Source organism: Ranitomeya variabilis, chromosome 4 (genome assembly GCF_051348905.1).
Source record: "Ranitomeya variabilis isolate aRanVar5 chromosome 4, aRanVar5.hap1, whole genome shotgun sequence".
Taxonomy (NCBI): domain Eukaryota; kingdom Metazoa; phylum Chordata; class Amphibia; order Anura; family Dendrobatidae; genus Ranitomeya; species Ranitomeya variabilis.
Genome location: NC_135235.1, coordinates 614,932,217 through 614,942,979, shown reverse-complemented (window position 1 = coordinate 614,942,979; position 10,763 = coordinate 614,932,217). Strand labels below are relative to the sequence as shown.

The following is a 10,763-nucleotide window of genomic DNA, read 5'->3' as shown; positions in this document are numbered from 1 at the left end:
AAATGACCCCATAATCTGTACACATCATATAATAGTAAAACTGCTCAGGTTTAGGAAGAACTTTTTATATATTTTTCTTGTTAAACTCCTGATTACACACGCAGTATCCCTAAAGAAATGGCATCTGGACCAGTGTAGGGGGAACTGGAACTTAAATGTTCCCCTTATTTTTTGTCTCCTGTTTTCTATTTGTCTTCTTCTTCAGCCATTTCTGAATCATCTTCTCCTTTCTGATGATTTTCTCCTCGGTATTCGTGGTTTCCAGTGCCTTTTCTTCATTTATTTTTGGTGTTTCTTCATGTATCTCCACCATGACCAGTATACTTGTCGATACTTCATTTATCGCTGGTGTTTCTTCACGTATCTCCATCACTTCTTGTATAATCGCCGCTTCTTCATTTATCGCTGGTGTTTCTTCATTTATTTCCATCACCTCCTGTATACTCGCCTTTTCTTCATTTATCGCTGGTGTTTCTTCACGTATCTCCATCACCTCCTGTATAATCGCCGCTTCTTCATTTATCGCTGGTGTTTCTTCATTTATTTCCATCACCTCCTGTATACTCGCCTTTTCTTCATTTATCGTTGGTGTTTCTTCATTTATCTCCTCCACCTCTTCTGTACTCTCCACATATCTCACTTCTGGTTTGTTTTTTATCTGAATCACAGTTTCCTCAATAGCTGCAAAATAAAAGGAAACTATCAGATGTAGCAGAATCTATCCCTATAAGAATATCTGCATTGCAATATTGTAGCGCTGCTGCCCATCAGCAGACACAAGTTATCTCACGGCTGCATTCTGCTGATTTCCACTGTAATAGAAGGACACCAATGTGTGATATCCCCAGTAATGACAAGTATACCAAAGTTTTGCCCATACCCCGGTTATATGCTATTATATAGTAATAGTTACCTGGTGACTCCACCACTACCTCGTCCAGTTCTTTCTGGTCCGGATTGGCACAACGATGTTGAGTCTTATACATGTAACTGTGACACAAAGAAATGTCTTCATATAATCTGATACAAAGAATAATATCCCATTACCAATCACAATACACTCTTGATCCCCTCCCCCACTACAGAGAGTAAGATTTAAAGGTCTAGCGTATACCAGGTAGGAAAGATAAGGTGTCCCAGTGTATACCAAGAAAAAAGGATATGGCCTCCAGTGTATACCAAGAAAAAAGGATATGGCTTCCAGTGTATACCATGCAAAAAGGATATATATATATGTATACCAGGCAGGAAAGATATGACATCCAGTGTATACAGGCAGGAAGGATATGGTGTCCAGTGTATGTCAGGTTGGAAGCTATGGGTAGCATGGTGGCTCAGTGGCTAGGGCTGTCACTTTGCAGCACTGGGGTCCTTAGGTTCAAGTCCCATCAAGGAAAACATCTGCAAGGAGCTTCTATGTTCTCCACATGTTTGCGTGTGTTTCAACACTGAAAGACATACTGATAAGGAATTTAAATTGTGAGTCAGAGACACAGATGATGAGGATGTCTGTAAAACACTAGAAAAAACAAAAGTATGGCATCCAATGTATACCATGCAGGAAGGATATGGCATCCAGTATATACCAGACAGGAAGGATATGGCATCCAGTGTATACCGGACAGGAAGGATATGGCATTCAGTGTATACCAGACAGGAAGGATATGGCATCCAGTGTATACCATGCAGGAAGGATATGGCATTCAGTGTATACCAGACAGGAAGGATATGGCATCCAGTGTATACCAGGCAGGAAGGATATGGCATTCAGTGTATACCAGACAGGAAGGATATGGCATCCAGTGTATACCAGGCAGGAAGGATATGACATCCAGCAAATACCAGACAGGAAGGATATGGCATCCAGTGTATACCAGACAGGAAGAATATGGCATCCAGCGAATACCAGACAGGAAGGATATGGCATCCAGTGTATACCAGGCAGGAAGGATATGACATCCAGCAAATACCAGACAGGAAGGATATGGCATCCAGTGTATACCAGGCAGGAAGGATATGACATCCAGCAAATACCAGACAGGAAGGATATGACATCCAGTGTATACCAGACAGGAAGAATATGGCATCCAGCGAATACCAGACAGGAAGGATATGGCATCCAGTGTATACCAGGCAGGATGGATATGGCATCCAGTGTATACCAGACAGGAAAGATATGGCATCCAGTGTATACAGACAGGAAGGGTATGGCATCCAGTGTATACCAGACAGGAAGGATATGACATCCAGTGTATACCAGACAGGAAGGATATGACATCCAGTGTATACCAGACAGGAAGGATATGGCATCCAGTATATACAGACAGGAAGGATATGGCATCCAGTATATACAGACAGGAAGAATATGGCATCCAGTGTATACCAGACAGGAAGGATATGGCATCCAGTATATACAGACAGGAAGGATATGACATCCAGTATATACCAGATAGGAAGGATATGGCATCCAGTGTATACCAGACAGGAAGGATATGGCATCCAGTATATACAGACAGGAAGGATATGGCATCCAGTGTATACCAGGCAGGGAATGATATGGCATCCAGTGTATACCAGGCAGGGAAGGATATGGCACCCAGTGTATACCAGACAGGAAGGATATGGCATTCAGTGTATACCAGATAGGAAGGATATGGTGTCCAGTGTATACCAGACAGGAAGGATATGGTGTCCAGTGTATACCAGGCAGGAAGGATATGACATCCAGTGTATACCAGGCAGGAAGGATATGGTGTCCAGTGTATGTCAGACAGGAAGAATATGGCATCCAGTGCATACCAGACAGGAAGAATATGGCATCCAGCGTATACCAGGCAGGAGGGATATGGCATCCAGTGTATACCAGACAGGAAGGATATGGCATCCAGTATATACAGACAGGAAGGATATGACATCCAGTATATACCAGATAGGAAGGATATGGCATCCAGTGTATACCAGACAGGAAGGATATGGCATCCAGTATATACAGACAGGAAGGATATGACATCCAGTATATACCAGATAGGAAGGATATGGCATCCAGTGTATACCAGGCAGGGAAGGATATGGCATCCAGTGTATACCAGGCAGGGAAGGATATGGCACCCAGTGTATACCAGACAGGAAGGATATGGCATTCAGTGTATACCAGATAGGAAGGATATGGTGTCCAGTGTATACCAGACAGGAAGGATATGGTGTCCAGTGTATACCAGGCAGGAAGGATATGGTGTCCAGTGTATACCAGGCAGGAAGGATATGACATCCAGTGTATACCAGACAGGAAGGATATGGCATCCAGTGTATACCAGGCAGGAAGGATATGACATCCAGTGTATACCAGGCAGGAAGGATATGGTGTCCAGTGTATGTCAGACAGGAAGAATATGGCATCCAGTGCATACCAGACAGGAAGAATATGGCATCCAGCGTATACCAGGCAGGAGGGATATGGCATCCAGTGTATACCAGACAGGAAGGATATGGTGTCCAGTGTATACTAGGAGGGAAGGATATGGCATCTAGTGTATACCTTACAGGAAGAATATGTCATCCATTGTATACCAGGAAGGAAGGATATGACATCCAGTGTATTCCAAGCAAGAAGGATATGGCATCCAGTGCATCTGCAATCTTGGACCTAATTCTTACCAACAGGGAGGAAATGGTTGAGGAAGTAAAGGTGGCTGGGAATTTAGGAGACAACTATCATGTTATCCAAAAATTTTGGATTACAAGAGGAGGAAGAACAGCAAAGACTTAGACTTTAAGGTTGGACTCAGAAAGAGAGTAGGAAAGGTTCAATTGCTGGATGTTCTAAAGTTCAGAAATGTCAAAGAAGGATGGGAGATTTTGCTAAATGAAATTCTCGCTGCACAGTCGGTAACAATCCCGAAAAGAAGGAAGAATTGGAAGCATTTAAAGAGACCAGGATGGATGAACACAGAATTTAATCACTTGTTAAAAAGGTAAAAAGACAAGAATATTAAATGGAAAGAGGGGGGCATGTATAAAGAAGAATACAATGCTGTCTGCAGGGGTGCAGGAAAGCGTTAGAAGAACTAAAGCCAGTAATGAAGTGAGGCTTGCAAGGGAGACCAAATGCAGTAAAAAAGGATTTGGGGGGTATGTCAAAAGCAAAAGAAAAGTCAAAGATGCTACAGGATTTTTACAGGATGAAAAGGGTGAAGTGGTCAAAAGTAATGTTGAGAAGGCCGAATTTTTAAATTCCTATTTTGCATCTGTTTTCTCTAAGAAAGCAATTGTAACATCAACACTATCTATAAACAGAGAGATGGTGAGGGAACACTTAGCTAATTTAAATTAATTTTAATCTCCTTGTTCAAATGAATTACATCCTAGGGTACTGAAAGAGTTAGCAGAGGAAACTGCAGAACCACTAGCCAGAATCTTTTAAAAATCCTGGAGAACAGAAGTCTCAGAAGATTGGAGAGAAAGGCAAATGTTGACCCTATCTTCAAAAAAGGATAGATGATGAGTCATGAAGTTACAGGCTAGTGAGCCTTACTTCTATACCAGGACAGATCTTTGAACAAATTATTAAACAGTATTTATGTAAGTACTTGGATAAGAATACAGTAATTAAGCAACGCCAACATGGATTTGTAGCAAACAAATCATGCTAGACTAATCAAATTTCCTTCAATGATGGAATCACTGAACGGGTGAATCAGGGAAATGCGGTAGATATATTATATATAGACTTCAACAAAGCATTTGATAAAGTATTTCATACTATCCTTATTGAAAAAATGATCAAGTATGGGATTGATAAGACTACGTTTAGGTGGATTCATAACTGGCTCGTTGATTTCACTCAAAGATTGGTAATAAATGGCTGCACATCCAAATGGAAGAATGTTTCAAGTGGGGTACCACAAGGCTCTGTCCTGGCCCCAGTGTTGTTCAACATTTTTATAAATGATCTAGATAAGGGAACCAAAGGTAAACTAATCAAATTTGCAGATGATGCAAAGCTAGGAGGGATAGCAAACACTAGAGAAGACAGAGAAAGGATTCAGAAGGATCTAGATAAGCTTGAACAATGGGCAGCGACTATTAGAATAGTATTTAACACAGAGAAATGCAAGATTCTACATCTGGGCCAAAAACACGAAAATTACATCTACAGAATTGGAGGAATGGAAGTAAGTTACAGCACATGTGAAAAAAACTTGGGTATACTAATAGATCACAGACTGCACATGAAACAACAGTGTGATACAACAGCAAAAAAGGCAAACACAGTTCTAGGATGCATTAAAAGAAGCATTGAGTCTAGATCACATGAAGTAATTATGCCCCTCTACTCATCATTGGTCAAGCCAGTTCTGGGTAGCACATTTTGAAAAAGACATTGAAAAACTGGAGCAAGTTTAGGGAAGAGCTACCAGGATGGTGAGCGAACTGCAAAGTATGTCCTACGAGGAACGGTTAAAGGAGCTGGGAATGTTTAGCTTGCAAAAAAGAAGGCTAAGAGGAGACTTAAAGGGAACCTGTCACACCGCCAGGCGTTTTTAACTAAAAGAGCCACCTTGTACAGCACTAATGCTGCATTCTGCCAAGGTGGCTCTTTTAGTTCGGGTTCCTGCAAATGCTGAAATAATCATTTTTATAATGTGCCCCTCATACCTGAAGTTTGTCAGGGGTGCATGTCTTTTCACCCCTGACATATACACCTCCCAGCCGTCACTCAGGGCCTCCGTGCGCCAAGCGCTGCCTCCATTTCCTTCCTGAACATCCCCGGCGCCCACGCTGTAAGTTCCCATCATGTGATGGGAGTCGAAGGGCAGCGCAAACTGCGCATGCCCCCCAAAAAACTTAAGGTACCGTCACACTAGGCAATATCGCCAGCGATCCGTGACGTTGCAGCGACCTGGATAGCGATATCGCTGTATTTGACACGCAGCAGCGATCTGGATCCCGCTGTGAAATTGCTGGTCGCTGCTAGAAGGTCTGCACTTTATTTGGTCGCTAGGTCGCCGTGTATCGCCGTGTTTGACAGCAAAAGCAAGGATACCAGCGATATTTTACACTGGTAACCAGGGTAAACATCGGGTTACTAAGCGCAGGGCCGCGCTTAGTAACCCGATGTTTACCCTGGTTACCAGCGTAAAAGTTAAAAAAACAAACAGCACATACTCACCAGCGCGTCCCCCAGCCTCTGCTTCCTGACACTGACTGAGCGCCGGCCCTAAACTGAAAGTGAAAGCACAGGGGTGACGTCACCGCTGTGCTGTTAGGGCCGGAGCTCAGTCAGTGTCAGGAAGCAGAGGCTGGGGGACGCATGTAAGTATGTGCTGTTTGTTTTTTTAACTTTTACGCTGGTAACCAGGGTAAACATCGGGTTACTAAGCGCGGCCCTGCGCTTAGCAACCCGATGCTTACCCTGGTTACCCGGGGACCTCGGCATCGTTGGTCGCTGGAGAGCGGTCTGTGTGACAGCTCTCCAGCGACCAAACAGCGACGCTGCAGCGATCGGCATCGCTGTCGCTATCGCTGCAGCGTCGCTTAATGTGACGGTACCTTTACAGCGCAGGGGATGTTCAGGAAGGAAATGGAGGCGGCGCCCGATGCACAGAGGCCCTGAGTGACGGCTGGGAGGCGTTTATGTCAGGGGGGAAAAGACATGCCCCCCTGACAAACTACAGGTATGAGGGGCACATTATGAAAACGATTATTTCAGCATTTGCAGGAACCCGAACTAAAAGAGCCACCTTGGCAGAATGCAGCATTAGTGCTGCAGAAGGTGGTTCTTTTAGTTAAAAACGCCTGGGAGGGGGTGACAGGTTCCCTTTAATAGCTGGCTACAAATATGTGAAGCGATGTCACAGTGTAGAAGGATCATTACTATTCTCATTTGCACATGGAAACACGAGAAGCAATGGAATGAAACTGAAAGGGAGAAGATACAGATTAGATATTAGAAAAAACTTTTTGACAGTGAGGGTGATCAATGAGTGGAACAGGCTGCCACGAGAGGTGGTGAGTTCTTCAACGGAAGTCTTCAAATAGTGGCTGGACAGACATCTGTCTGAGATGGTTTAGTGAATCCTGCATTGAGCAGGGGAACACGATGACCCTAGAGGTCCCTTCCATTCTAACAATCTATGATTCCATGATATATATCTTAATACTACAGCACAAGGAAAGGGAGATGTGGCTATATGATTATAGCAGAGCCTGACCTCCCCCTGTAATATAACCCAGCTGCAGTAGTTTTTGCACCCCCTGTAGGACAGGCAGTGTAACGCATGGAGAAAAATGTAATATGAAGAGTAGAATATGGAAACTCACCAGCAGAGCAACATCACCATCATTAGCATGAATATTATAGGAAAACATACAGGTAGGATATATTGAAGCATGATGAGGCCTGGAACTAAAGAAAACAAGAGGTCAGTTATTCTTTTTACAGATAAAATATTGCATAGATCAAAGGCACCACATTACATTTCCAGTAACACATCACTTTATAGGACCAATCTTCCTCCACTACAGTCAGGACGTGGTATAGCAAGATGGGAGTAGAAGTTGGGAAGGAATTGACTACTCACTGTTCTTTTTGTCACTGATGTCATTCGATTGGGGGATTGTCTCCTTCCATGCATGGAGATTCTCTGACCAGAAGAGAAAGGAGTGAAATGAGGACATGAAACCCATGATTGATGACCTCAATACTGTAACCCTAAAAACTTGCATAACCCTGAGAGATAATATCCGTTACCTGCCGCTGTCTCTGAGATGTTCTCATTTGCTAAACATGAGTGAATCACCAACAATGTTAGAATAAATCTCCGCACCTCCATAACACTCAAAAGGCTAGTTACTCTAATACATAGAACACTGGACACAGCACTGTGATGTCACCCAGCGTCATCATTCTACTGGGGGCGGGGATACTGGTGATGTCATCAGAGATATGGCCTGATTGACTCCTCGTATATGGGAAGATGATAAAAGTGACATTCAGCCTCTAGTTATATTTCTGAGAAATCATATATACATTAAATACATTCTATCATTGCTTTAGAGTGATTGTTCGCACACAAATAATATTTCACACCTAAATTGGTCCAAAATAGCACTCAAGTTAATTTATCAATATACAGTTAGCTCCATTAATATTTGGACAGTGACCGGATCTTTGTGATTTCAGCTCTGCAGGCCACTATTTTTTTTTTTTTTTAAATGAAATATCTGAGAGGCAATTGAAGTGTAGACTTTCAGGTTTAATTTTTAAAGGAATCCAAAAAAAGGAAATAAGTATCCAGAGAACAAAATTACAATATATAAACTTTATTAAATGGTGACATATACACAACATGGTTGTACAACATAGTTAAAAAGCATGTATAACATGCTACAACAAAATATAAAATCAATCGGTGAAAGCGAAACGCAGGTTGGAGTGCTGTGAGGGGGCGGTTTGTGCACCTTGGTCAGTATTAGAATAATGGTAACATTGGGATATATTGTTCCACCAGCTTTACCTTACTTACCTTATTTTATATGATGAACATTATTATTCATGTCATGCATTGTTTCATTTTACAAATATGGAATTGATATTTATTTAATTTATTGTTATCTGGTGTTGCATTCATCAATGCTTTTTGGCAACCATTATTATTATTTCCATTATGCATTGTTTCACTTTGTAAATATGGATTTGATATTTATTTATTTTATTGTCATCTATGCCACAGTCATTAATGTTATCTGGTAATCATTATTTATTTATTTTTATCATGTACTGGGGAAAAATAATGCTTCCATTTTATATTTAGCCAACTTTTTGTTGGTACAATTAATATTATTTTTCTAAACTATTCTATACTGCACTATGCATTGAACTAATTTCTATCAGATATAGATTTATATATGAATTGTATCTATACATCACATATGCATTGATTACCTACCCAGTATAATTGATATTTATTATTATCATTATGAGTTTCTGTGATTATTTATAATTATCAAATTTATATTTTTTGAATAATCATCTTTTTGCTGGCCGGTTCACACGCCTACCCCCCCCCCCCCCCCCCCCCCACACACACACACACACTTATTTTTTCACTGATTGATTTTATATTTTGTTGTAGCATGTTATACATGCTTTTTTACTATGTTGTACAACCATGTTGTGTATATGTCACCATTTAATAAAGTTTATATATTGTAATTTTGTTCTCTGGATACTTATTTCCTTTTTTTGGGATTCTCTTGTGCTTTTTAGTATCCTATTTTCTCACTTATTTTTACCATTGGTATTTCTTTTCTATATAGGTTTATATAATTAATTTTTAAAGGGTTTGAACACAAATATCCTGTGAAACATTTAGAAATTGTAACCAGTTTTCTACAAAGCCTCCTTATTTTAGGGGCTCAAAAGTAACTGGACAAAGTCCCTAATGGGTAGGTAGTACACCATGCACATTAAATACATGAGCTGTCTCAAATTATTACTTGCTTACCCATAATATTTCCGGAGCGCTGAAGCACTACTTGCGGCCTGCGACGCGCGTTTCTCACAGCTGCTTTTTCAACACTAGTGACCCAGTGCCAGTGGAAACCATGCATGCCCATGCCATCACACTATCTCCACCATGTTTTACAGATATGTGGTCTACTTTGGATCATGAGCCATTACAAGCCTTCTCCACACTTTCTTCTTCCAATCATTTATGTGCAGGTTGATCTTAGTTTCATCTGTCGAAAGAATGCTTTTCCAGAACTGACCTTTCTATTTTTAAGGTTGATTAGCGGTTTGCACCTTCTGGTGAACCCTCTGCATTTGCTCCCATAAAGTCTTCTCATTATTGTAGACTTAGATATTGACACACCTACTTCCTGGAGAGTGTTCTTCACTTGGGTGAATGTTGTGGAGGGGTTTTTCTTCACCATGAGAAGGATTCTGTGATCATCCACCACTGTTTTCTTCCGTGGACATCCAGGCCTTTTTGAGTTCCCAAAGTCACCAGTGCGCTCTATTTTTTGCAGAATGTACCAAGTTGTGGATTTGGCCATTCCTAACATTTCTGCTGTCTGATGGATCTCTTCTTTTTCTCAGCCGAATGATGGTCTGTTTCTCTTAAATTGCGAGCTCCTTTGACCTCATGTTGTTGGTTCTCAGCAACAACTTCCAAATGCAAATGGCACACCTGGAATCAGCTCCAGACCTTTAACTTGCCTAATTGATGATGGATTAACAAGGCAATAGCCCATGCAGCCTATTAAAGGACTTTTGAGATAACTAAGCAATTAATTTGGTCCATTTTAAAAAGAGATAGCTAGTTAGCTACTTATTAAAGAGCTGTAATTCCTAAACCCTTACTCCAATTACGATGTGAATACCTTCAAATTAAAGTTGAGGGTCTGCACAGTAAGCCAATATTGATTATAGAACTGTATCTTGAAAGTCTTTTGATAAACTTCTTAAATGCTATAACGTGTGTCAATGTACAAATATTTGTGGACCTTACTGTAGCTTTGTGGCGGTCAGAACTCAGTTTCCTGCTACTGAACTCACAATGTCCACCAAAGCCATAAAGTAAAATATTCCAAGTCTGGCTGTCACCACTAGATGGATCCTATTGCATACATGTATACACTGAGCACAATAAAGAAAAACAGTATTCAGTGAGCTCCTCCTAGTGGTGGGTTTTGGAAGTGAGAATTATCTAATATATAAAGCTGAATGTGTGTGTGTGTGTATGTGTGTATGTCCGGGA

At 41.2% G+C, this 10,763-nt stretch overlaps 1 protein-coding gene across 1 annotated transcript; it reads right to left on the bottom strand.

The window, feature by feature from the left end:
• Positions 1–53: 53 nt before the first annotated feature.
• LOC143769251 (uncharacterized) lies at positions 54–7,907 on the bottom strand. The gene is made up of 5 exons (XM_077257779.1): positions 7,751–7,907; positions 7,581–7,643; positions 7,321–7,405; positions 914–990; positions 54–681 (listed from the first exon to the last, which is right to left on the bottom strand). The coding sequence occupies exons 1-5, from the start codon at positions 7,830–7,832 to the stop codon at positions 152–154; spliced, it is 837 nt and encodes a 278-aa protein (XP_077113894.1). The 5' UTR covers positions 7,833–7,907; the 3' UTR covers positions 54–151.
• Between the last annotated feature and the right edge of the window lie 2,856 nt (positions 7,908–10,763).